Source organism: Bos taurus, chromosome 15 (genome assembly GCF_002263795.3).
Source record: "Bos taurus isolate L1 Dominette 01449 registration number 42190680 breed Hereford chromosome 15, ARS-UCD2.0, whole genome shotgun sequence".
Classification (NCBI taxonomy): domain Eukaryota; kingdom Metazoa; phylum Chordata; class Mammalia; order Artiodactyla; family Bovidae; genus Bos; species Bos taurus.
This window is the reverse complement of record NC_037342.1, coordinates 77,950,420-77,978,045: the sequence shown is the minus strand read 5'-3', so window position 1 is coordinate 77,978,045 and position 27,626 is coordinate 77,950,420. Positions and strand designations below refer to the sequence as shown.

Sequence of the window (27,626 nt, the reverse complement as noted above, 5' to 3'; positions counted from 1 at the left end):
GAGAACTCCACAAACTGCCAGAATACAGAAAGGACACCCCAAAGTCAGCAATTTAAACAAGATGAAGAGACAGAGGAATACCCAGCAGATAAAGGAATAGGATAAATGCCCACCAAACCAAACAAAAGAGGAAGAGATAGGGAATCTACCTGATAAATAATTCTGAATAATGATAGTGAAATTGATCCAAAATCTTGAAATTAAAATGGAATCAAAGATAAATAGCCTGGAGACAAGGATTGAGAAGATATAAGAAAGGTTTAACAAGGACCTAAAAGAAATAAAAAAGAGTCAATATATAATGAATAATGCAATAAATGAAATCAAAAACACTCTGGAGGCAACAAATAGTAGAATAACAGAGGTAGAAGATAGGATTAGTGAATTAGAAGATAGAATGGTAGAAATAAATGAATCAGAAAAGAAAAAAGAAAAATGAATTAAAAGAAATGAGGACAATCTCAGAGACCTCCAGGACAATATTAAACACTACAACATTCAAATCATAGGGGTCCCAGAAGAAGAAGACAAAAAGAAAGACCATGAGAAAATACTTGAGGAGATAATAGTTGAAAACTTGCCTAAAATGGGGAAGGAAATAATCACTCAAGTCCAAGAAACCCAAAGAGTCCCAAACAGGATAAACCCAAGGCGAAACATCCCAAGACACATATTAATCAAATTAACAAAGATCAAACACAAAGAACAAATATTAAAAGCAGCAAGGGAAAAACAACAAATAACACACAAGGGAATTCCGATAAGGATAACAGCTGATCTTTCAATAGAAACTCTTCAAGCCAGGAAGGAATGGCAAGACATATTTAAAATGATGAAAGAAAATAACCTACAGCCCAGATTATTGTACCCAGCAAGGATCTCATTCAAATATGAAGGAGAAATCAAAAGCTTTTCAGACAAGCAAAAGCTGAGAGAAATCAGCACCACCAAACCAGCTCTCCAACAAATACTAAAGGATATTCTCTAGACAGGAAACACAAAAACGGTGTATAAATTCGAACCCAAAACAATAAAGTAAATGGCAACAGGATCATACTTATCAGTAATTACCTTAAATGTAAATGGGTTGAATGTCCCAACCAAAAGACAAAGACTGGCTGAATGGATACAAAAACAAGACCCCTACATATGTTGTCTACAAGAGACCCACTCAAAACAGGGGACACATACAGACTGAAAGTGAAGGGCTGGAAAAAGATTTTCCATGCAAATAGGGACCAAAAGAAAGCAGGACTAGCAATACTCATATCAGATAAAATAGACTTTAAAACAAAGGCTGTGAAAAGAGACAAAGATGGTCACTCCATAACAATCAAAGGATCAATCCAAGAAGAAGATATAACAATTATAAATATATATGCACCCAACATGGGAGCACTGCAATATGTAAGACAAATGCTAACAAGTATGAAAGGAGAAATTAACAATAACACAATAATAGTGGGAGACTTTAATACCCCACTCACACCTATGGATAGATCAACTAAACAGAAAATTAACAAGGAAACACAAACTTTAAATGATACAATAGACCAGTTAGACCTAATTGATATCTATAGGACATTTCATCCCAAAACAATGAATTTCACCTTTTTCTCAAGCGCACATGGAACCTTCTCCAGGATAGATCACATCCTGGGCCATAAATATAGCCTTGGTAAATTCAAAAAAATAGAAATCATTCCAAGCATCTTTTCTGACCACAATGCAGTAAGATTAGATCTCAATTAAAGAAGAAAAACTATTAAAACTTCCAATATATGGAGGCTGAAAAACACGCTGCTGAATAACCAACAAATCACAGAAGAAATAAAAAAAGAAATCAAAATTTGCATAGAAACGAATGAAAATGAAAACACAACAACCCAAAACCTGTGGGACACTGTAAAAGCAGTCCTAAGGGGAAAGTTCATAGCAATACAGGCATACCTCAAGAAACAAGAAAAAAGTCAAATAAATAACCTAACTCTACACCTAAAGCAACTAGAAAAGGAAGAAATGAAGAACCCCAGGGTTAGTAGAAGGAAAGAAATCTTAAAAATTAGGGCAGAAATAAATGCAAAAGAAACAAAACAGACCATAGCAAAAATCAACAAAGCCAAAAGCTGGTTCTTTGAAAGGATAATTAAAATTGACAAACCATTAGCCAGACTCATCAAGAAACAAAGGGAGAAAAATCAAATCAATAAAATTAGAAATGAAAATGGAGAGATCACAACAGACAACACAGAAATACAAAGGATGATAAGAGACTACTATCAACAATTATATGCCAATAAAATGGACAACGTGGAACAAATGGACAAATTCTTAGAAAAGTACAACTTTCCAAAACTGGACCAGGAAGAAATAGAAAATCTTAACAGACCCATCACAAGCACGGAAATTGAAACTGTAATCAGAAATCTTCCAGCAAACAAAAGCCCAGGTCCAGACGGCTTCACAGCTGAATTTTACCAAAAATTTAGAGAAGAGCTAACACCGATCCTACTCAACCTCCTCCAGAAAATTGCAGAGGAAGGTAAACTTCCAAACTCATTCTATGAGGCTACTATCACCCTAATACCAAAACCTGACAAAGATCCCACAGAAAAAGAAAACTACAGGCCAATATCACTGATGAACATAGATGCAAAAATCCTTAACAAAATTCTAGCACTCAGAATCCAACAACACATTAAAAAGATCATACACCATGACTAAGTGGGCTTTATCCCAGGGATGCAAGGATTCTTCAATATCCGCAAATCAATCAATGTAATACACCACATTAACAAATTGAAAAATAAAAACCATATGATTATCTCAATAGATGCAGAGAAAGTCTTTGACAAAATTCAACATCCATTTAGGATAAAAACTCTCCAGAAAGCAGAATAGAAGGAACATATCTCAACATAATAAAAGCTATATATGACAAACCCACAGCAAACATTATCCTTAATGGTGAAAAATTGAAAGCATTTCCTCTAAAGTCAGGAACAAGACAAGGGTGCCCACTTTCACCATTACTATTCAACATAGTTTTGGAAGTTTTGGCCACAGCAATCAGAGCAGAAAAAGAAATAAAAGGAATCCAAATTGGAAAAGAAGAAGTAAAACTCTCACTGTTTGCAGATGACATATAAAACCCTAAAGACTCCACCAGAAAATTACTAGAACTAATCAATGATTATAGTAAAGTTGCAGGATATAAAATCAACACACAGAAATCCCTTGCATTCCTATACACTAATAATGAGAAAATAGAAAGAGAAATTAAGGAAACAATTCCATTCACCATTGCAACGGAAAGAATAAAATACTTAGGAATATATCTACCTAGAGAAACTAAAGACCTATATATAGAAAACTATAAAACACTGGTGAAAGAAATCAAAGAGGACACTAATAGGTGAAGAAATATACCATGTTCATGGATTGGCAGAATCAATATAGTGAAAATGAGTATACTACCCAAAGCAATTTATAGATTCAATGCAATCCCTATCAAGCTACCAATGGTATTCTTCACAGAGCTAGAACAAATAATTTCACAATTTGTATGGAAATACAAAAAACCTCGAATAGCCAAAGCGATCTTGAGAAAGAAGAATGGGACTGGAGGAATCAACCTACCTGACTTCAGGCTCTATTACAAAGCCACAGTTATCAAGAGAGTATGGTACTGGCACAAAGACAGAAATATAGATCAATGGAACAAAATAGAAAGCCCAGAGATAAATCCACGCACATATGGACACCTTATCTTTGACAAAGGAGGCAAGAATATACAATGGATTAAAGACAATCTCTTTAACAAGTGGTGCTGGGAAATCTGGTCAACCACTTGTAAAAGAATGAAACTAGAACACTTTCTAACACCATACACAAAAATAAACTCAAAATGGATTCAAGATCTCAACATAAGACCAGAAACTATAAAACTCCTAGAGGAGAACATAGGCAAAACACTCTCCGACATACATCACAGCAGGACTCTCTATGACCCACCTCCAAGAATATTGGAAATAAAAGCAAAAATAAACAAATGGGACCTAATTAAACTTAAAAGCTTCGGCACAACAAAGGAAACTAATAGCAAGGTGAAAAGGCAGCCTTCAGAATGGGAGAAAATAATAGCAAATGAAGCAACTGACAAACAACTAACCTCAAAAATATACAAGCAACCCCTACAGCTCAACTCCAGAAAAATAAATGATCCAATCAAAAAATGCGCCAAAGAACTAGACATTTCTCCAAAGAAGACATACAGATGGCTAACAAACACATGAAAAGATGCTCAACATCACTCATTATCAGAGAAATGCAAATCAAAACCACTATGAGGTACCATTTCACACCAGTCAGAATGGCTGCGATCCAAAAGTCTACAAGCAATAAATGCTGTAGAGGGTGTGGAGAAAAGGGAACCCTCTTACACTGTTGGTGGGAATGCAAACTAGTACAGCCACTATGGAGAACAGTATGGAGATTCCTTAAAAAACTGGAAATAGAACTGCCTTATGATCCAGCAATCCCACTGCTGGGCATACACACTGAGGAAACCAGAAGGGAAAGAGACACGTGTACCCCAGTGTTCATCGCAGCACTGTTTGTAATAGCCAGGACATGGAAGCAACCTAGATGTCCATCAGCAGATGAATGGATAAGAAAGCTATGGTACATATACACAATGGAGTATTACTCAGCCATTAAAAAGAATACATTTGAAATCAGTTCTAATGAGGTGGATGAAACTGGAGCCTATTATATAGAGTGAAGTAAGCCAGAAAGAAAAACACCAATACAGTATACTAACGCACATATATGGCATTTAGAAAGATGCTAACAATAACCCTGTGTACAAGACAGCAAAAGAGACACTGATGTATAGAATAGTCTTATGGACTCTGTGGGAAAGGGAGAGGGTGGAAAGATTTGGGAGAAGGGCATTGAAGCGTATAATATCATGTATGAAACGAGTCGCCAGTCCAAGTTCAATGCACGATACTGGATGCTTGTGGCTGGTGCGCTGGGATGACCCAGAGGGAGGGTATGGGGAGGGAGGACGGAGGAGGGTTCAGGATGGGGAACACTTGTATACCTGTGGCAGATTCATTTCGGTATGTGCAAAACCAATACAATATTGTAAAGTTTAAAAATAAAAAAAATAAAAAAACTGTCTTAGATGCTACAAAGACGGGAAGTCTCCCAAGTCCAGGCTCATGAGAAGCCTTGTAATTTCACTTCTCTCCGCGAGCTCCCCTTGACCCTGAAGATCTTCCTCATGGCATTTTTCACCTCACTGTTCCTCAGCGTGTAGATCAGAGGGTTCAGCAAAGGTGGCATGACGATGTTAAAGAGGATGACAAGTTTGTCAGCGGCCAGAGTGGTGGAGGGCCGAATGTACATGAACATGGGGGGCACCAGGACCAGAAGCACAGCGATGATATGTGAGCCGCATGTGGACAGAGCCTTGCGCTGGCTCTCAGAAGACCGGCTTCTCAGGTTCAGTAGGATGACCACATAGGAGATGATAAGGATGATGAAGGACACTAAAGAAATCATGCCGCTGTTGGCCACCACGATGAGCCCCACCACGTAGGTGTCCGCACAGGCCAGCTTCAGCAGGGGATGGACGTCACAGAAGAAGCTGTCGATCTCGTTGGGCCCACAGAAGGGCAGCTGGACTGTGAGGAGCGTCTGCAGGATGGAATGCAGGAAGCCAGCCACCCAGGAGGCCCCCGCCAGCAGGCCGCACTTCCGGCGGCCCATGATGGTCTCATAGTGCAGGGGCCGACAGATGGCCACATAGCGGTCGTAGGCCATGGCCGTGAGGAGGAAGATCTCGGTGCCACCAAAAAAGTGGGCAGAAAAGAGCTGGGTCATGCAGCCCTTGAAGGAGATGGTCTTGCGCTCCACCAAAGTGTCAGCAATCATCTTGGGTGTGGAAGCGGATGGATAGCACATGTCGGCAAAGGACAAGTGGCAGAGGAAGAAGTACATGGGAGCGTGCAGGGTCTTGCTGGCGTTGATGGTGACAATGACCAGAAGGTTCCCCAGGACCGTGAGCACGTGGAAGAGAGAGAAGACCAGGAAGCAGGCACGCTGCATCTCCTGGCTCCGGAAAAGGCCGAGCAAGACGAACTCAGTCAGGTTGTTCTTGGCGCCCATGGATTGTCTCTCCTGAGCACTGACAATCTGGTTAGGTCTGCAAGGACACAAACTGCAGGATGTAAGAAAGCTTCCCATGGAGAAGGGGCTTATGGACACAGTGTGGGGGAGGGAGGACGGGATGAACTGAGAGAGCATTATTGACGTATATACATAGGCTGCCGTGTGTAAATAGATAGCTAGTGAGAGGCTGCTGTAGAGCACAGGGAGCTCAGTTTAGTGTTCTGTGATGATCTAGAAGGGGAGGGATGGGGGGATGGGAGAGATGCTCAAGAGAGAGGGGATATATGCATTCTCATAGCTGAATCATGGTTGTTGTACAGCAGAACTTTGCAAAGCAATTACAGTCCAATTTTAAAAATAAATTAAAAAAAAAAAATTACAGATAGTTTCCCAAATCCAGGAGTCAGTACACTGTATTCAAGTCTGATAATGATTTTAACACCCTGTTTCAAAGGGTGTTAAAACTAACATTCATAATTCCTTTCTATGCCATAGCTAAAATACAGTATGTGGAAAACATTTTGTTATCTAGAACCTGTAAGATTTCATGCACAGATCTACCCTAGAACATACATGTATCAGAACACAGACCAGAGACAGACCTGGCAAAATAGGAAAGCATGTAAAAGAAATAAATGAAATAATAAGTTAATGAATGCATGAACAAATGTCTCAGATACTAAATTTATAAATGATTAAGATATAAAAAATTGCATTAAATTCAACAAAAATTGTTGAGCCCTCTAAGTGCCAACAAACATTGTCACTGATCCTTAAGTGCCTAGGACCATACCAAATGTTTTTAACCACAGGGCTGTGTATAGCATATAATTTAAAAACTTTAAGGGGGAAGATGAGAGATGCTAACATTACAAAGCTGGGCTTTGTGTACATCAATCAGTAAGTATGAAAAACCACCATAAGTACCTCAGTAACAACCAGAGAGTGCTGGATGGTAATTATTTCATAGTCAAGGGCAGGTTGGTAGAGTGTAGGGAAAAAGGAAGGGAAATCATACAAGACTGTTCTGAGTAGTGCTTTTATCACAAGTGTCTTGTTATCATGGCTGTTGAAAAACAAAAATGGCAAATAACATTTATGAATAGCAGAACAGTAAAGTGATAGTTGCTCAGTCATCTCTGACTGTTTGCGACCCCATGGACTACAGCCACACCAGGCTCCTCTGTCAATGGGATTCTCCAGGCAAGAATACTGGAGTGGGTAGCCATTCCCTTCTCCAGGGGACTTTTAGGGATTGAACCTGGGTCTCCCACATTGCAGGCAGATTCTTTACCGTCTGAGCCATCAGTGAAGCCCAGCAGAACAGTAAAGATGATCACATTTGGGGACTTTCCTAGTGGTCCAGTGGCTAAGTCTCCACACTCCCAATGCCAGGGGCCCAGGTTCAATCCCTGGTCAGGGAACTGGATCGCATGTGCCACAACTAAAGATCCTGAGTGCCACAACTAAGAAAGGGCCAGTCAAATAAATAAATATAATAAGTATGTTTTTAGAAAGATGATCACACTGTATGTGATCAACTCTAGTCCCTACATTCCCAGGCGACTTAGGATCCTGGAAAAGGTTCACAGAAGACAGAGAGGACGACTTGAAACACTTGGGACATTGACCCACAGAGGCTGACACAAAGAATTCACACTCAGAGCCTCTTCCACTCCTTCCTACCTCCAATTCCAGGTCCCAGACACACTGCTTGTCTTTAAGCGGTTGAATCTGCTTTAAGCTGAAAATTAAAACAATAAACAATGACAATGCCAGAGGCAAGAACAAGGGAAAAATTGTCATGCCCTGGGATATTACCCAGACTTATTTAGCATCTCCCTTATCCAGAAGTTTCCTAAAATCCAGGATCTTACAGCAAGATTCTTCTACTCCCTGCTCAACTACTCCCTGCTCAAATTGTGCAAATGCTTTGATCAGATGGTTAAATTCACCCACAAGGCAGAGAGGAGAGATAGCACTGGAAATAGCCAGTTCCTGCCAGCCACTGAAGGAGAATGCTATAAAAAAAATAATGATACAATCATTGTGCACACCCCAAAACAGATTTTGATAGCAGATAAATAATCTAACCATTATTTCCATGAAAAAAAATGTCTGCCATATTTTATTTAGTCTTGTAATAAATGTAAAATACACCCATTGTTTCTATCTGGCATTTTGTCATGCTGAAAAAAAAGACATTCTGATGTGAGATCAAATGCTTGGAATTGCACAGCTGGTGTTCAGGCCATCAAATGAAAACTGCTTGGGAGGCAGTATCACAGTCAGCAAGAAGCCAGCCACTAGAGACAAATTCTGTGAAACTGATTTCCAGTTCTTCCAGTCCCTCTCTGGATGACATTGGACAAGTTGCTTGACCCCTTAGAAACTCTGCTTCCTCCTATATCAGATAATAATACATATCACCTAGGCTGCCATTATAAGATAAGGGAAGAGTATTTAGGACTTCCCTGGTGGCACAGTGGATAGGAATCCTCCTGCCAATGCAGGGGACGTGGGTTCAATCCTTGGTCCAGGAAGACTGCACAAGCTGCAGAGCGACTAAGCCAGTGTACCACAACTTTTGAAACCCACACACCATAATGAAAAATAGCTGCTGCTCGCTACAAACATAGAAAATCTGTACACAGCAGCAAAACCCAGTGCAACCAAAAATAAATAAATAATTTTTTAAAGAAAAGAGCATTTAGCCCAGTTATTTGCCCTTAGTAGGTGCTCAGTAAATACCAAGTATTACTAGGCCTCAATGGTTTCACGTCATTCTCAGGTGGGAGATTGGTTTGCAAGGGCCATCTCCTAGGATTTATAGCCAAGGTGATTTGCCATTTAATTTCCAAACATTTTTATTAAATTTCTAGTACGAAGAATCATTAAACTTGGGATATCTAATGAGCAAGACGGTCATCCACCTGCTCTTAAAGCCAATTCCTCTGAGGACAAAGAGGGAACAACATGCTTGGGTGATGCAAGTCAAGATTTGTTCTCACTTCCCTTTCTCTCATGAGACTCTCTTCTGACCCAGACGCTCCCAGAGAACATCATCTTAATCATATGAACTTTACTTTTATGATTTTTATCATAAAATAATGAAATAATACATGCCTTTGTTATTTAATCCAGAGTATATGTTTACTGTCCTTATCCCCATTTTACAGATAAGGAAAATTAGGCTCAGGGAGATTAGCTAATTTGCTCAAGTTCAGCATATTCACTAGAGATACTTTGGAAAGTAGTGAAAATACTATTAGAAGTTAGAAGTCATTATTATTACAGAGAGCTTCTTTTGGTTGTTTCCTTCAGTTATGAAAACATTTTTATGAATTTGAAAGAGATGTATACATAGTATTATATTCAGCATTTTCCCTTAACACTTTCTTTAAGCATTTCCCCAAGGCGATAGTTTTCAAGAGATTGTTTTTAACGGTGCATCTTAAAACACATACCCTAATTTATTTGACTATTTTTTTTTTATTTATGAGCTTTGAGTTGCTCCCTATTTCATACTCCAGTGTATGGCCTCCCTCTGTAAATATCTTGGGATCAATTTCTTGGAATGGGAAGACTGAGGTAGAGGGCATGACGATTTTTTAGGGTCCAGCTAGAATCTCACGCAGTTTGAAACAATATCATTTGCTGTTCCCAGAAGTAAACACTGATGAAATAAGAATGCTCATTAACTCCCAACACAGACCACTTTTCCCCAACCTAAACATCTCCATACACCTTCAGCCTCTCCTCCAAGGACTCATTTCTGTCCTTGTTTCCTCCAAGGTTCTTTCTGGTTCCCCCCAAAGTCCTCACACCACCCTTAACCTGTAAACACATCTTTGGACCTTGCAGCCTGTGAGGACCTGAACAAGACTGCGTGGAGTGCAAAAAGAACTTTTCACCTCTTGCGGTTCATGCTGCCGTCACCCTGGCAAAGCTGCCGCGGGTCAGGCACGGCTCATGACCTTCATTCACGCATTATGCGAGTTCACACTCATAACAAACCTTTAAGACAACTATTACTATTCTCACTTCGGAGGTGAGGAAAAGGAAGCTCAAAAACTTTAGTGTTTATGGGACTTGCTCGAGGTCACTGATAGCAAACACCGTGACAGGTGTTACAAGCTGACCTGAAAGACACTTGTACACCTTATTGTCAGAGAGGTCTCCCTATTGCAGTTGTGAATGAAAACGGTTGCCTGCTGTATCCGCAAGCAAAGGATGCTGCAGCCATCAAGCCGTCACATTACAGCCACACCTCCAGTGAGCCCTGAGGGAACTCAGGTTGGAAAGAGGACGCCTGACATCTAGCAGCCACCTGCTGCAGCCATCCTCAAGGGCACTCCCTGAGGAGACTGGGATGAGGAAAGCAGAGAGCTGAGTGCATCTCAAAGGGGCAATTTCAGGGAGCCCAGACTCCTGCATCCTCCCACACTTAGAAAAGTGCTGAATTCGTCAACTGGAGCTATCTGGTTTTCTTTAGTTAACAATAATCTTTGGTGTTCCAACTGCCTGGTCTTTGTTGCAAAAACTTCTATATATCTTGATTCCTGTCCCTGCATCTTCAGACCAGTCCCTCAGAGTTATCTGAGAGGCTGTGTCCCTAGCTTAAATCCTCAGTTTTGTCCACCAAATAAAACATAATTCTAAACTTCTAGGTTGAGCCTTTTTTTTTTTTTTCAGTCAATACAACAGTCCCCGCACCCCTATTGCAACCATTTCCTCCTACTCTCTCCCCTACAGTACTTGCTACTCTAAACCTACTGAAAATTTTCAGGTGATTAACATAGAGTTGACTTTGCCCAAAAGCAGCAGCTTGAAACCCTGAAAAGGGCATTGACCTGGAAGTCAAAAGACCTCAGTATTAGTCCCAGCTTTGTTGTTTGCAGTCACCTCAAACAACTCTCTTTCTCTCTCTGCCTGGTGCCCTATTTCCCCATCTATTCAAAATGATAGTAAGACAAAGTACTATGATTTTAAGCTGGGAAAGTAGAAATACACAGCCTTCAGGTTAATTTCACTGATAAACATCATCAATATCGTGGTGAATTTTAAAATAACTAGAAAGCAAGTAAATACCTTTGTATGATTACTCACGTCTTTCACTCCCTTGCTTAGGCGTTAGTGGGGGTTTGGGGTATACATTTCATATTTCCCATGCCTTACATTGAATTTGATTGAGCTCACACGAGTTTTCAGATATATTCTCTCTCTTGAAAGAGAAAGGAAATTTGTAATGCAATTTAGAAACATTTTTACCTTAAAAGATTAAAATGTCAGTAAGTCTTTTAAGAGGCTTTCAGACTTAGGTATCTAAGGAGTCACTGACATGAACGACTACCTTGCCAGCTGGGCTTTGGGGAAAGGGTGCTAAGACTGTGCCTCAGTGAAATACACTCTGGAATCTGCTCGAATTTCCAGGAAGTTGACTGGTGTCAGGGACCACACACCAGGACAGCCCATGGGAAAAGCTGGGAACTCAGCCTTCTCTGCGTACTCTGATCCTTCCATTCTGCCTTCAGCAACCCCCAGCCAAGGACGGGGCATTCATATGGCAAGCCTCTAAATAATAAAATATCTGTGAAAACACTCTCTGAGTCTGAACATCTCCACAAGTAGAGGGAATGGTCACCCAGGCACGAAGACATTTGCTTGCATTTATTAAGCAATGCTGTATGCCAAGCCCTACAGGGAGCACTTAAAATGCATCATCTCAGTAAATCCACTCAACGATACTTGGAGGAAGCTATGATGCTTGTTTCTCTTTTTCAGATGAGGGAAATAAGGATTAGAGCAAATGAGTGACTTGGCCAACTTCTCAGACCAGTAAAAGTCAGAGCCAGAAATGCAACCCAAGGTACACAGCTCCAAAGTCATGCTCTCAGTTGCTGCACAACACTCCTGACTAGGAAAGTAGGAGCATCTGATCATCCAAAAAGGAGGGAGATGACAGCTGAAGGCAGCAGACAGAAGCTCAGCGATGAGAGGTGAGCACAGGCTACATCGGACCCTGGAAAAGACGCTTTCGGGGCATCCCTGCTTTGTAACCACAAAAATGCCATGTCTTCAGGAAAAAAAAATCAAGACAAAAGGAGAACAATTACATCAATACGGTAACGGTGCATGGGGAGGAAGCTTGAAAAATTCAATTCCTTTATTTCTTTAAATTACTCAGATGAATTCCACAAATATGTTACAAATTCTGGAATGCTTCTTTTTAAATCTCTAAATCTTTACAGTAGAGTGAATTTCTATTTTTCATCTAGATACATTTAACTTTGTTTAAAATAAGGTGATCTAAAAAAGGAAATTTTCTCAAATAAATAATTCTATGATATATTGCTGTTGTTTAGTCACTAAGGTGTGTCCAACTCTTGCAACTCCATGGACTGTAGCCCACCAGGTTCCTTCTGTCCATGGGATTTCCCAGGCAAGAATACTGGCTGCTGCTGCTGCTAAGTCACTTCAGTCGTGTCCGACTCTGTGCGACTCCATAGTCGGCAGCCCACCAGGCTTCCCCGTCCCTGGGATTCTCCAGGCAAGAACACTGGAATGGGTTGCCATTTCCTTCTCCAGTGCATGAAAGTAAAAAGTGAAAGTGAAGTCGCTCAGTTGTGTCCGACTCTTAGCGATCCCATGGACTGCAGCCTACCAGGCTCCTCCGTCCATGGATTTTCCAGGCAAGAGTACTGGAGTGGGGTGCCATTGCCTTCTCCATGGTTGCTATTACTTTCTCTAGGAGATCTTTCTGACCCAGAAATCAAACCCGCATTTGCATTAGCAAGCAGGTTCTTTACCACTGAGCCACCAGGGAACCCCCTCTATGACATGTATGTGTGTGTGTATATATATATGTGTGTGTGTGTGTGTGTGTGTGTGTGTATGTTTACTGTATAGCAAAAAAAGAAAATGGCTGAAGCGGAAGGATTCTAGTGATGCCGTGGGAATATGAAAATAAATCAATTTGACACTTTATGCATTTAAAGGCAAGGACCTGAGAAACACTAAGATACTGTGCAGCAGGACTTCTATCTTTGTACTGAGAACAAAACAGAGAAAGCACAGACCAAGTGAAAACATCTGTTTTCTGTAAGAGTCCCTGGTTGGTTCAGGTTTATTCTAGCTAGAGAGTCCCCCAGAAAACCATGACTACATGAGAACTGACCTTAGTGAGCTCCACCCTCCTAGCTGAGCAGTGAGAATAAAGGACTCTGGCTGGAGAAGTGAAAGGTCTCAGGAAACTTTTAAGCACAAAGTGTTCAGGGAATCTTACACAGAATTTCCACAGGCAAAGCCATTGTAGAGCTTGGACACCTCTGCTTCTGAAGTGTCAGCAACACACATTCATGGTTGGCAAGAGCACCTTGAGGTTTGCTAATGAGACCCCAAAGGCATTACAATCCAATTAGAGGAGGGGGCCACAGAGACAGGCACAGCTCTCTTGTCGCATTAACTTAGTGGCTCAGACAAACCACCACGCCGTGCTTTGCTGTGTCCAACTCTTTGCGACCCAATGGACTGCAGCCCACCAGGCTCCTCTGTCCACAGAAACCACTTTTTTATCCCAACTTTGAATTTCCGTACCAAATCATCCCAAACTCATTCACTCAACTATATTTATTAAGTCACTACTACATACAGGGAACAGTTCCCTGTTATCAATTTTTTCTGATGACACAAAACTGTGTTATCAGAATTTTGCCAAGAGAATGCACTGGTCATAGCAAACACCTCTACCAACAACACAAGAGACATGGACATCACCGGATCGTCAATACCGAAATCAGATTCTTTAGCTGAAGATAAAGATATTCTTTAGCCAAAGATGGAGAAGCTCCAAACAGTCAGCAAAAACAAGACCAGGAGCTGACTGTGGCTCAGATCATGAACTCTTTATTGCAAAATTCAGACTTAAATTGAAGAAAGTATGGAAACCACTAGACCATTCAGGTATGACCAAATCAAATCTCTTATGATTAAAGAGTGGAAGTGACAAATAGATTCAAGGTATTAGACCTGATAGAGTACCTGAAGAACTATGGAAGAAGGTTTGTAACACTATACAGGAGGCAGTGATCAAAACCATCCCAAGAAAAAGAAATGCAAGAAGGCAAAATGGTTGTCTGAGGAGGCCTTACAAATAGCTGCGAAAAGAAGAGACGCGAAAGGCAAAGGAGAAAAGAAAAAATATATCCACCTGAATGCAGAGTTCCAAAGAATAGCAAGGAGAGATAAGAAAGTCTTCCTAAGTGGCCAATGCAATGAAATATAGAAGAGCAATAGAATGGGAAAGACTAGAGATCTCTTCAAAAAAGTTTAGAGATACCAAGGGAAATTTTCATGCAAAGATGAGCACAATAAAGGACAGAAATGGTAGGGATCTAACCGAAGCAGAAGATTTTAAGAAGTGGCAAGAATACACAGAAGAACTATATAAAAAAGATATTAAAGACCCAGATAGCCATGATGGTGTGATTCCCTCACTAAAACACAACTGCATTCATTTTACATACTAGCAAAGTAATGCTCAAAATTCCCCAAGCTAGGCTTCAACAGTACATGAACCGAGAACTTCATGATGTCCAAGTTGGATTTAGAAAATGCAAAGGAACCAAACATCAAATTGCCAACATCCGTTGGTTCATAGAAAAAAACCAACAGAACTTCAGAAAAACATCTATGTCTGCTTCACTGACTATGCTCTAAAGCCTTTGACTGTGTGGATCACAATGAACTGTGGAAAACTGTGAGAGATGGGAATATCAGACCATTACCTGCCTCCTGAGAAACTTGTATGTATGCAACAGTTAGAACCAGACATGGATGAACTGGTTCCAAGTTGGAAAAGGAGTACATCAAGGCTGTATATTGTCACCTAGCTTATTTAACTTATATGCAGAGTATATCATGTGAAATGCAGGGCTGGATAAAGCACGAGCTGGAATCAAGATTGCCAGGAGAAATATCAATAACCTCAGATATGCAGATGACACCACCCTTATGGCAGAAAGTGAAGAGGAACTAAAGAGCCTCCTGAGGAAGGTGAAAGAGGATAGTGAAAAAGTTGGCTTAAAATTCAACATTCAAAAAACTGAAATCATGGCATCCAGTCCCATCACTTCATAGCAAATAGATGGGGAAACAATGGAAATAGTGACAGACTTTATTTTGGGGGGCTCCAAAATCACTGCAGATGGTGACTGCTGCCATGAAATTAAAAGATGTTTGCTCCTTGAAAGAAAAGCTATGACAAACCTAGACAATGTATTTAAAAAGCAGAGACACTACTTTGCCAATAAAGGTCCACCTAGTCAAAGCTATGTTTTTTCCAGTAGTCATGTGCGGATGCGAGAGTTGGACTACAAAGGAGGCTGAGTGCCAAAGAATTGATGATTTTGACCTGTGTTTCTGGAGAAGACTATTGAGAGTCCCTTGGAATGCAAGGAGACCAAAGCAGTCAATCCTAAAGAAATCAGTCTTGAATATTCATTGGAAGCAATGATGCTGAAACTGAAACTCCACCTGATGGAAAGAGCTGACTCACTAGAAAAGACCCTGATGCTGGGAAAGTTTGAAGGCAGGACGAGAAGGGGACAATTGAGGATGAGATGGTTGGATGACATCACCAACTCAATGGACATGAGTTTGAGCAAACTCTGGGAGATGGTGAAGGACAGGGAAGCCTGTAAAATGAAGATGAAGTCAGGGGGAAGTACATAGACAAAATGCATAGATGAGGTTTTGTAAAGTTGCCAGAAGTGGCTACTGAATTTGCTCCCAACATCCCATATATCACAGAAAATAAAGAAATATAAACAATGATATGATTCAGCATCTAGTTCAGTTCAGGCGCTCAGTCGTGTCCAACTCTTTGTGACCCCATGAATTGCAGCACACCAGGTCTCCCTGTCCATCACCAACTCCTGGAGTTCACTCAGACTCACGTCCATCGAGTTGGTGATGCCATCCAGCCATCTCATCCTCTGTCGTCCCCTTCTCCTCCTGCCCCCAATCCCTCCCAGCATCAGAGTCTTTTCCAATAAGTCAAGTCTTCGCATCAGGTGGCCAAAGTATTGGAGTTTCAACTTCAGCATCAGTCCTTCCAACGAACACCCAGGACCGATCTCCTTTAGAATGGACTAATTGGATCTCCTTGCAGTGCAAGGGACTCTCAAGAGTCTTCTCCAACACCATAGTTCAAAAGAATCAATTCTTCGGTGCTCAGCTTTCTTTATAGTCCAACTCTCACATCCATACATGACCACTGGAAAAACCATAGCCTTGACTAGACGGACCTTTGTTGGCAAAGTAATGTCTCTACTTTTGAATATGCTATCTAGGTTGGTCATAACTTTCCTTCCAAGGAGTAAGTGCCTTTTAATTTCATGGCTGCAATTACCATCTGCAGTGAGACACTACATAACTAAGAAATATTTAAGACAAGGAAAATCTGCCCTAGAAATGTAATGACATTAATGATTATTATTTAACTTTTAGATATGATAATTGTATTATGGTTATGTTGTATAGACAGATCTGCAAACATTCAAATGATATCGTGTCTGGAATTTACTTCAACTTACAGATGAAACAAGACTGACCATGGGTTAATAATTGTTGAAACTGAGTAATGACTACATATGGCTTATTATAGTATTATCTCTACTTTTGAATATGTTTGACAATTTGCTAACACAAAACAAAGCATGTTTTGGTTGAAGAAAAATGTTGATTTCTGATTTCAGTCTTAGACTTTCTTATTTAATAGCTCTTGTGTGAAATTCCTTTAATCTCCATTTTTAACAAGTGCATCTCAGATCTCAGATTAATCTGATGCCAGTGGTCTCCAGATAACACTGAGTAAAGAAGACCAAGTAAACATTGTCTATATGGTTCAGAACAAAAGATGCTTTCCTAAAACAACTGTGTCTGAGGCCTAAATAAGACAACACTGGGAAATTTAGTTAGACAATCAGGTCATGGAGGACTTGAAGCTTGTAGAGAAAGCTTGTAGGTAGTCCATGGTAGCTTATAGGGAAAGTAATAATGTAACTGGATGGAGGAAACAGCCAAGACCAGACAGCTCTGATGATGAGATGCTAGGTGTTTCGGGGAACTGAATCAACATGGAAACACTGAACTAGAATAAACCCTAGAGGTCATCCAGAACAGCCTATCAGAATTCCTTCATCAACAATCCCTCCCATATGACCATGAGGACTTCATTTGAATACATTATTTTCTGTATCTTTTTAAACTTAATGCAATGAGCATGTATTACTTTGCAATTTTAAAAGGTAATAATGATAGCAATAATAAAATTGTTACATTCAAAAATCAAGGAAGTCTGAAGTTATCCAGTGAAGGGGAACTTTGTCCCTGCAATACTTCAATAGCCCAGAGGGTTCTGATTGGTGACCTTTATATTGGATATGAAGTACATAATAGATGTTAGGCTACAATTAGATGCTTTGGTGTTTAAAAAATTGAACCTAAGTTGTCTAGGAAATATGATCTTGCAGAGACCTTGCTCTTTAATACATTGTAGGGACCAAAGCACACTAGTTAGAAACACAAGTTCTAGAATCACACAGTCAAGGTCTGCAGCTCAACATCAGCTGTGCAACGTAAGGGCTCTTGGAGCAGCTTTGCCACCATTTATGTTTTGTGACCTTGGGCAAGTCACTGCCCCTCTGTGGTCTTCCTCGTCTGTCATAAAGGGCCTGAGCATGGCTCTTACATTCTGTGGTTCTTGTGGACTTGCCAAATGACCTTGAGTTCAGAGCAATATTTCTATATGGCGAAAGCCACTGTAATAATTCCTATTAGTGACCAGAAGTCAGTGAGTGCTCTCCACCTGGAGGCTATGTTTTAGGACCTTTCCTGGTTTTCATTCTTGCAGCTGACATGAGGTTGTCTTAGATCATGGAAAAATATTGGCTCCTAGTGTAAACTTAGCTGGGTTGGGAATATCCCCAGGAGTAGAACATAGCAACCCACTCCAGCACTCTCACCTGGAGAATCCCATGGACAGAGGAGCCTGGTGGGCTACAGTCTATAGGGTTGCAAAGAGTCGGACACCACTGAAGTGACTTAGCATGCACGTACACAGTGCAAACCACAAGGATTAAGGAGCATTAACGTGGACCTGCAGGGGCCATATCATTATTAAGGTATTGAACCAGGCTAACAGATCAGTCTAAGGCCTTAACTCTAAGAAGCCCAAGGATTGGTCAACTGAATCAGGGCACGGCAACAGGCAAATGGCATAACTGCAGTTTCTTGTAATTGACATAAAGGGAGGAGCATATTTCACAGCACTGTGTCTCTGGCCCTGTTGGGCTGCACACCACAGGCCTAAGAGGTTTTGCCCCACAGGCCCACCAGGCCTCTACCCCACAGGCCCACAAGGTCTCTACCCCAAGGGCCCACCACGCCTCTACGGCACAGGCCCTCAAGGTCTCTACCCAACAGGCCCACCAGGCCTCTACCCCACAGGCCCACAAGGTCTCTACCCCAAGGGCCCACCACGCCTCTACGGCACAGGCCCACAAGGTCTCTACCCCACAGGCCCACCAGGCCTCTACCCCAGAGGTCTACAAGACCTCTATCCTGCAGGCCTGCCAGGCCTTTACTTGACCAGCATAAAGACTGAAGAAAAAGTCCAAAGTCAGCAACAGAAACAGTGGTTTAACAGGTAAGGAGAACTTACATGTCTGAAGCAAGGTCCTGGAGCAACTCATTACTATGTGCAGCAGACACAACAGGACATGGCGGCAGGCTTCGCTCTGGAGGCTAGGTAATCAGTTACAGGAGGAAATGACGCAAGGTCGGCTCATCAGTTACCCGGGAAACCAGCAGAGGGGCACGCCCCTTACCGCCCTTTTGATGAGCTATTGGAAACAATCATCAGCTGGGCCTGGGGCGAGTTTGTAGGAAGGTCAGTTCTGTGAGTAGGGTGCAGATGAAGCAGGCACTGGTCCAGCAGGGGACGTACGGGAGGACAGTCATCTAGGGTGGTCTGAGCATACAAACCCTCGACCCTTTCCTCAAAAGGCCGCCCAGGTGATTCTGCCTGTGTTAAGGAAGCAGTCGGCCTAAAATTAGCATTGAGAGAACACTTTCTGTTGCACCTTCTACTTACAAAGTGCAGCGCCTCCTCGCACTGCCATCATCCCTCTGCCTTAGCCAGACGGGGCAGGGGCTACTCAGGTTACATATGTAGTGACCGGAGCTGCAAACACTAAGAGCTGCACTTTGGCTCTTGCATCCAAAATCCCTGACTTTCCCGCTCCTTTTGCACCTGGGCCCCTGCTGTCTGCATAACAGGAAGGCTCCGGAACTATCCTCAGGTTTGCTGCTGGGTTTCCCTTCTCTCTTCATTTTCTACAGATATTATTTAATTGGGGGGAAAGTCCATGTAAGAAAATATTTTACCACCCACTGTGGCTTCACTGGAAGTGCTTCCAAAATCTACAGTGTTTTCTGCATTGTGGGATTCTGTCCTGTGCAGAGTAGATGAAAACATTCAGATGTGCCAAAATTCTTGAGAAATAACAGAAAATCTGATGTGTAGGGTTTTAGATAATGGGGACTTTTTTGCCTGAAAATAACACCATGAAACAAATGTTAAAAACATGTGGGGTCAAGTACAGGCCCAGAGACATTACTTTGCCAACAAAGGTCCATATAGTTAAAGTTATGGTTTTTCCAGTAGTCATGTATGGATACAAGAGTTGGGACATAAAGAAGGCTGAACGCCAAAGAATTGATGCTTTTGAACTGTGGTATTGGAGAAGACTCTTTAGAGTCCCTTGGACAGCAAGGAGATCAAACAAGTCAATCCTAAAGAAAATCAATCCTGAATATTCATTGGAAGGACTGATGCTAAAGCTGACGCTCCAAAACTTTGGCCACCTGATGTGAAGAGCTGACTCATTAGAAAAGAACCTGATGCTGGGAAAGATTGAAGGCAAGACTAGAAGGGGATGACAGAGGACAAGATGGTTGGATGGCATCACCAACTCAATGGACATGAGTCTGAGCAAGCTCCAGGAGATAGTAAAGAACAGGGAAGCCTGGCGTGCTGCAGTCTATGGTGTCTCAAAGAATCAGACACTACTGAGCAACTGGACAACAACACCTACTACATATAGAGTGCAGTATTGTGTTATCAATTTAGGGGAAAAGCTAGTATTAAGTATGAACTTGTCTGGTTTTGTCTTGTTTTTCTTAAGCAGCAGGGACAAGTTGGAACTAACCTAGCAACTTGACTACCACCTTATGTTAACAAAACATGTGGAAAAGTATTTCCACCCTGTGAATAGGGTAAGACAGACAACAGACAGTATACTATGTTGCCTAAAAGCAAGGGCTAAAGGGTCAATTTGCCTTGTTTAAAGGTTAACTTTGCCCCCTGGTAGATACATAACTTTTAACAAGTGACTTAACATCTCCTGAATGCCATTTTCCCATCTGAATTTTTTTTTCTATCTCAGATTTAAAGAAATCAATATAAAATTCACAATGATAGTAGGAGATATTAATACCTCCAAGGCTCAGACACAACCTCTACATGAACCCCAACCCCAGAACACACCCCCAATCAGGAGGGAACTCACAAGCCAGAACTTCTCCTTGAGGAGTGAAGGCTTTGTATCCCACTTCAAGCATCCCAACTTTTAAGACCTATACCCAAGAGATAAGCCCCCAACACATCCGGCTTTTAAAACCAACAGGGCTCATGTCCACAAGATTCAAAGGGCTATAGCAAACTAAGAAATGGCTCTTTAAAGGCTTGTGGGCAAACTCATCCACCTGAGTCCAGCACAGAAGCAGCCTTTCGAAAAAGCACCCAGGCTTTATGTCAAAGAGCTTTCCCAAATTAAATAGGTGTGAAACCCAATCCCTACCTATCTACTCTGCAGTTTTAACCAAAATTATCTGAGTATTAGCCAGATCCATGTACATTGGGGATAATAACACCTCCCCCAATGCCTACATTATGTGATGTCCTGCATATGACCACAGCTATGTCATACGTGACTATGACTCTGTCAGCTCTAACACTGTTTATGATTCCCCAGGGTAGGTTTTCACATACAAGAAAATCACCATTTTCAGAACATATACAATGTGGTTAACTCTGTTGCAACATCTGGCTTTTCAGACTTTTCCTAAAGAAGCCACATCTCAGTTTTATGTCTCTGCTTCCCAGAAATGTGACTAAATGTGGATGTCAACCAAGGCTAAGAAGTGAGAGAACCAGGGAGATGTCTCTGAAGATGGTTTATCAACTGATAAAAGCCCAAACACCTAGAACTCTCAATGTAATTTACAAAGAATATGATAAACCTATGCTAAGTCACTTCAGTCGTGTCCGACTCTGTGCAACCCCATAGATGGCAGCCACCAGGCTCCCCCGTCCCTGGGATTCTCCAGGCAAGAACACTGGAGTGGATTGCCATCTCCTTCTCCAATGCATGAAAGTGAAAAGTGAAAACGAAGTTGCTCAGTCATGTCCGACTCTTAGCGACCCCATGGATTGCAGCCTACCAGGCTCCTCCATCCATGGGATTTTCCAGGCAAAAGTACTGGAGTGGGGTGCCATTGCCTTCTCCGATGATGAACCTAGACAGTGTATTAAAAAGCAAAGACATCACTTTGCTGACAAAGGTCCATGTAGTCAAAGTTATGGTTTTTCCAGTAGTCATGTATGGATGCAAAAGTTGGATCACAAAGAAGTCTGAGCACTGAAGAATTGATATCGAACTGTAGTGCTGGAGAAGCCTCTTGAGAGTTCCTTGGACTGCAAGGAGGTCAAACCAGTCAATCTTTAAGGAAATCAACCCATTCATTGGAAGGACTGCTGCTGAAGCAGAAGCTCCAATCCTTTGGCCACTTGATGTGAAGAGCGAACTCATTGGAAAAGACCCTGATGCTGGGAAAGAGTGAAGGCAAAAGGAGAAGGAAGCGACAGAGGTTGAGATGGTTAGACAGCATCACTGACTCGATGGGCATGAATTTTGGCAAACTCCTGGAGATAATGAAGAACAGGGAAGCCTGGCATGCTGTAGTCCGTGGGATCACCAAGAGTCAGAATGCAACTTAGCAACTGAACAGCAACAATGTTTCACCCAATTCCCTTGACATTAACCACACACATAAAGTACAATACTTCTAGTTCCATACAAGTCTCACATTTTTTTAAATTTTGAAAAAGACTCTGAATGCTATGAGTCTCATGATACAGTCTGCAATTATAATAGAAAGAGACAATAGTGATATCATCCCAAGAGGGCTGAGCAGGCTGAGTCAACAACTGCATGTTCAGAAGCGTTCACCCTGATTGGACGTGCTACATGTTCCGAGGCATGCCTTCACTTTCATTGAGGAAGGTCTTGCCCTGACTGTCTAGACTTGAACTTTAGATGCTTTCCCTGCTCAGCATGTAGGAAATTTCCTAAAGCCTGCCACTCCATAACCAAGCCACAGAACCTGGCCATAACCAATCAACAAAGAAGTGTGAACATATTATATTATGGTGACTTTAAACTTTTTTAAGGAGTTGAATATTTTTATCAACATGAATCAACAAGATATATGTTTATAAAAATATTTGACTTTTATCAACATAAATCTTACATAAAATGATTTTAAGAGATAATTCACTGCTCTGATTGAAAGTCCTCACATGCCTGTTAGATTGCATCCTATCCTCTCCTGCTCTGCTCCCCAACCAGCCCCGGACGTACCTGAAGAACTCTGGATTCTAAATCATAGTCCACACACAACTGGTAGAGAAAAAACATCAAGGGTTTTGGAAAAGTCTTTGACCTGAAGTTTCCTCAAATGCAAAGTGAGCTTTGTCCCCTGAAATCTAATTTAAGAAATTTATTGGTGGATGCTCAGTTCATAGTGGTCATTTGATTCGTACTTTCTATTGTCTGATCTGTGTGATATTCTCAAGATTTGTGCCATTTTCAGTATTATGTCACTAGAATAAAACTCTCTTCTTGGCCAACACATTGAGTTTTGTTTCCATGTGTTAGGTAACTCTCGCGGCTCAATGCCTAGGTTTTGCCTCCGTAAGAAGAGGAGCTTGAGCTGACAGAAATATCTTATCTTTCTGTTTTCATGCCCTATACTTCCAGATCTGCAGCTCAGGTTTTCTGTGGACCCAGAAACATGCAGGGAGTCATGCAGCAATTTTTTAAAAACATTTATTTTTACCCTGAAGTGTCTGGAAAGAAATACCTTACAGTAAAGAAATTATCAGGTCTCTCAGATCAGAATTCAGAAACTTAGATGTATTTATGTTTTGGTGATCCTTAAAGAGAAGCAGAGGCATGTACAGAGAGAACAAGGGCTTAGAAATCAGGCAAACCTGAGTTTGAACCCAGCTTTGTAGGTTACTAACTCTGTGACCTTAATCAAGACACTGATCTCCCAAAGGTTCAGTGTCTTCACCTGTAAAACAAAAGGATACATATTCATCTCACCAAAGTGTTTTCTTATTAATAATAGGATAAAATGAGATAAAATATATGAAATCACTTGGATAATTGTAAAATACACACACATATACATATTTATTCTTTGTATATAACATTATCTTCAGAAATAATACAAGGTGTAACTATTTGTCTTACCACCACAAGTGATGATGGTGTATTATTTAGATAATTGAGATGAACCAAAATAATACAGATATAACAACCATTGTTCACGTACAACCTGAAGCACTATGGAATTCTAGAAACTTAATCAACAAAATATTTACTGAGTTTTACACTATGTCACTTAGAGCAAGATACAAATAAATAGGATTCAGGCCATATTCTCAAAGGAGTTATATTCTAATGGGGGAAATGAACACTGAAAAATAGTTATTAAAGTTCTTAAAAGATTCCAGCTGAGCATTATGGGAGTTCAAAGAAGGAAAAAGGCATATTCAATTTGGATAATTTTGGAAGCTCCCTAAAGGTGGCAGCATTTCTGAGGGGCATTGTAAAGTAGGTAAGGTGCTGAAAGGTAGAGATGGGAAAATATTTTAAAGGAAAGGCACTAGGGATCTTCAGAAGCCAGTGAGCTTTACCAGAATGCAGCTTAAAAAAAAAAATAGAACATTAAGAGTAGGCCATACCTTAAGGGTATTACATGTCAAATAGGAGTTTGTGGTTGATTCAGAGGCAATGGGGAGTCGTGGAAGAGTCTTGAGAGAAACGCTGAAATCAGAGAAGTGCTTCCAGGTGATTTCTGAAAAGAAATCATCTGCTGTGAGTGAGGGTCAGTGCCAGGGTTAGAGTTTGAGGGGTATGTTCTTCTAATGTGGGAGGTAGTTATAGATATTAGGACTCAAAAAATATGATTGACAAGCAGTGAGGCCCCAGGGGCAGTTGACTTCATACCGTAGTCAACAGGCAGCTCCAGAGTGAGGCAGCAGGGGTGCTCATGGATGGAGAGCGACAGGGTTGCACAAGAGAGCAGGTTGTTGGGGTGCTTTTTTCAAAGGGCTGAGAAACATGAGAAGCCAAGAGGCTGAAGAGAGAGAAAACTAATGGGTCAAACAATGAAGGCATAAGGAGGGAGAGAAAAGGACAGACAGAGGTGAACAGAAGAGAATTTTAGACATCAGCATGGTAATGGTACATGGGAAATATCTGTGCCTAAGTAGATATCATCACCTAGTGCTTTCAGACCTCTTAAAATCTCCTTGTGGTTCCATTTAGTAGCATGAGCTTATATGAATCTCTGTCGAAAGCTAAACCACCTTCTATTCTGAGGACTAAAACCTCCAGGCTCAACTTGGCCTGCCTAGAACCCACTGGGCAAATCTTTGGTTTGTCAGAACAATAAAGTTTCTAAGCACTGGAAGGGCCACTATTTCTCTCCTAAACTTTCACCTCCCTGAAGCAGCTCCTTCTGCTTTTCCACCTACCTCTTCATTATTCCCAGAGCACCCCTGGTTTTCTAGAGAGTTCATTCTCCCCATATCAGCCAATCTGCCTCAAGAGCACTGTCGAGTGTGGAAGTGCAGCACCAGAAGACCCCTCCTAGACTTCGTCCTAGTGACCCCTTCAATCCTGTCCAGTCCCATTAAGATGAAGAAACTGAAAGGTGGGCATATATCCAGAGAAAAATTTGGCTCAAAACTATTCATGCACCCGAATGTTCAGAGCATCACTGTTTACAATAGATAAGACATGAAAGTAAGCTAAATGTCTATCAACAGGTGAATGGGTCAGAAAATGTGGTACATATACACATGGAATATTACTCTGTCGTTAAAAAGAGTGAAATAATGCCATCTGCCACAGCATGGATGGACCCGGGGAGTATCATAATAAGTGAAGTAAGTCAGACAGAAAAACACAAATATCATATGATATCACTTGCTGCTACTGCTAAGTCACATCAGTCGTGTCCGATTCTGTGCGACCCCATAGATGGCAGCCCACCAGGCTCCCGTCCCTGGGATTCTCCAGGCAAGAATACTGAAGTGGGTTGCCATTTCCTTCTCCAGTGCATGAAAGTGAAAAGTGAAAGTGAACTCGCTCAGTCACGTCCAACTCTTCGTGACCCCATGGACTGCAGCCTACCAGGTTCCTCCGTCCATAGGATTTCCCAGGCAAGAGTACTGGAGTGGGTTGCCAGTGCCTTCTCTGAATGATATCACTTACATGCAGAATATTTTTTTTTTAATGATACAAATAAACTTGATTAAAAGACAGACTCACAGACTTAGAGAATGAATTTATGGTTACCAGTGGGGAAGAGTGGGTTGGGAAGGGATAGACTGGGAGTTTGGGATGGACATATAAACACTGCTATATTTAAAATAGATAACCAACAAGGACCTACTGTACAGCACAGGAATTTAGTTCCATATTCTGTAATAACCTAAATAGGAGAAGAATTTGAAGAATAGGAAAGAAAGGAAGGAAGGAACAAGAAAGGAAGAAATTATATGTTAAAAAAAAAAAAAAAAGATGGTGGCTGGGCCAAGACCTCCAGGTCAGTTAAATGTAGACAGTGAAATCTCGGTACCCCAATTTCCTATGCCTTGCTCCCCATTTTTCCCTGATGGAATCATTTATTTCTCTTCCCAACTCCCTTTCCTCCCCATCAGTCTCCTTAGGGCGTTTTGCACTTCAGCATTCCTGAAGGAGTAAATGACGGGGTTTAAGAGAGGTGTGACCACCGTGTAAAACACAGCGACTATTTTGTCTGCAGGGAGGGTGACACAGGGCCTCATGTAGACAAAGGAACAGGGGACGAAGAACAGGGCCACGACTGCAAGGTGGGAGGCGCAGGTGGAGAGGGCCTTGCGCCGGCCTTCTGAGGTCTGGGTCCTCAGGGAGCGCAGGATGACCACGTAGGAAGCAAGCAGCCCCGTGAAGCTGACCACTGAGATGGAGCCACCATTGGTGATGATCAGCACGCTGATGAGGAAGGTGTCTGAGCAGGCCAGCTTCAGCACCGGGTGGACATCACAGAAGTAGTGGTCAAGGACCTTGGGGCCACATAAGGGCAGCTGGAAGATGAGGACGGTTTGCCCAACTGAATGCAGTAAGCCCCCACCCCATGCTGCCCCCACCAGGAGGCCACACGCCCTTTGGTTCATGACGACCGTGTAGTGCAGGGGCTTGCAGATGGCCACGTAGCGGTCGTAGGCCATCAGCGTCAGGAGAAAGATCTCGGTGCCACCAAAGAAATGGAGGAAAAATATCTGTGTGATGCAGCCCTTGAGGGAAATGACTTTCCTCTCCATAAAAGAGTCCAGGATGAGTTTGGGGGCTGTGACAGAACAGTAGCAGATCTCCGCAAAGGACAAGTAGCTGAGGAATAGATACATGGGGGAGGTGAGCCCTTTGCCGGCCATGATGGTCACCACAATGAGGCCATTACCCAGCAGGATGGCCACGTACAAGAGGAGAAACAGCACAGAAATGACCTTCTGGGCACCCTGGTTCTGGGAGAATCCCAAGAAAATGATTTCAGTCACATTGCTTGTAGCAGCCATGTTCTAAAGCTCAGGAGCTGACACCTGAAATCACAGAAAGCAAAGATGTCTTTTCAATAATTAGAAGCATCCTTTTCAGACCTTGAGGAAAACTGTCCTTATGATCCTTCTTGATCCCCTCTGTCTTGAGCTTCTCCAAAACATGCTCTCCTTGAGACAAATGGACAAGACAATGGTCATAAAATCTTGATATTATTCCCAAAGCAGGAGCTGAGCTTGTAATAATCTTCTTTGAAGTGTTTTCTCTGATTCAGTCACTTCATTAACTAATGAATCTCCACGAGGAAATAAGAGAATATTTCACACAAAACAAATGAAGCTCAGAGAAATTCAGTCCTTAATTCAATGACACACAGCTCGTCTTTAAACTGATGTCTGCATCTCTCAAAATGTAGCTGCTGCTACTACA

General features: G+C 41.7%; 4 protein-coding genes across 4 annotated transcripts in view; all 4 read right to left on the bottom strand.

Annotated features, from left to right (window-relative positions):
• The window catches only part of OR4C45 (olfactory receptor family 4 subfamily C member 45), a 98,745-nt gene extending 79,763 nt beyond the window's left edge, over window positions 1–18,982 (bottom strand). Inside the window, exon 1 of the mRNA XM_059874535.1 lies at window positions 18,905–18,982. The gene's annotated coding sequence lies outside the window, so the exon portion shown is untranslated. The remainder of the gene's footprint in view (window positions 1–18,904) is intronic.
• Window positions 1–18,982, bottom strand: part of OR4X17 (olfactory receptor family 4 subfamily X member 17) — a 48,083-nt gene extending 29,101 nt beyond the window's left edge. Inside the window, exon 1 of the mRNA XM_059874648.1 lies at window positions 18,905–18,982. Within this exon, the coding sequence (XP_059730631.1) occupies window positions 18,905–18,935 (31 nt within the window). The 5' untranslated portion in view covers window positions 18,936–18,982. The remainder of the gene's footprint in view (window positions 1–18,904) is intronic.
• On the bottom strand, window positions 4,430–6,819 carry OR4S1 (olfactory receptor family 4 subfamily S member 1). Its single transcript, XM_024975920.2, has one exon. The coding sequence runs from the start codon at window positions 6,313–6,315 to the stop codon at window positions 5,227–5,229; it is 1,089 nt and encodes a 362-aa protein (XP_024831688.1). The 5' UTR covers window positions 6,316–6,819; the 3' UTR covers window positions 4,430–5,226.
• Window positions 18,983–26,287: 7,305 nt separating the features above from the next.
• OR4X5 (olfactory receptor family 4 subfamily X member 5) lies at window positions 26,288–27,217 on the bottom strand. The gene is given in 1 exon segment (NM_001075450.1): window positions 26,288–27,217. A coding segment is annotated over 1 exon segment (930 nt).
• Between the last annotated feature and the right edge of the window lie 409 nt (window positions 27,218–27,626).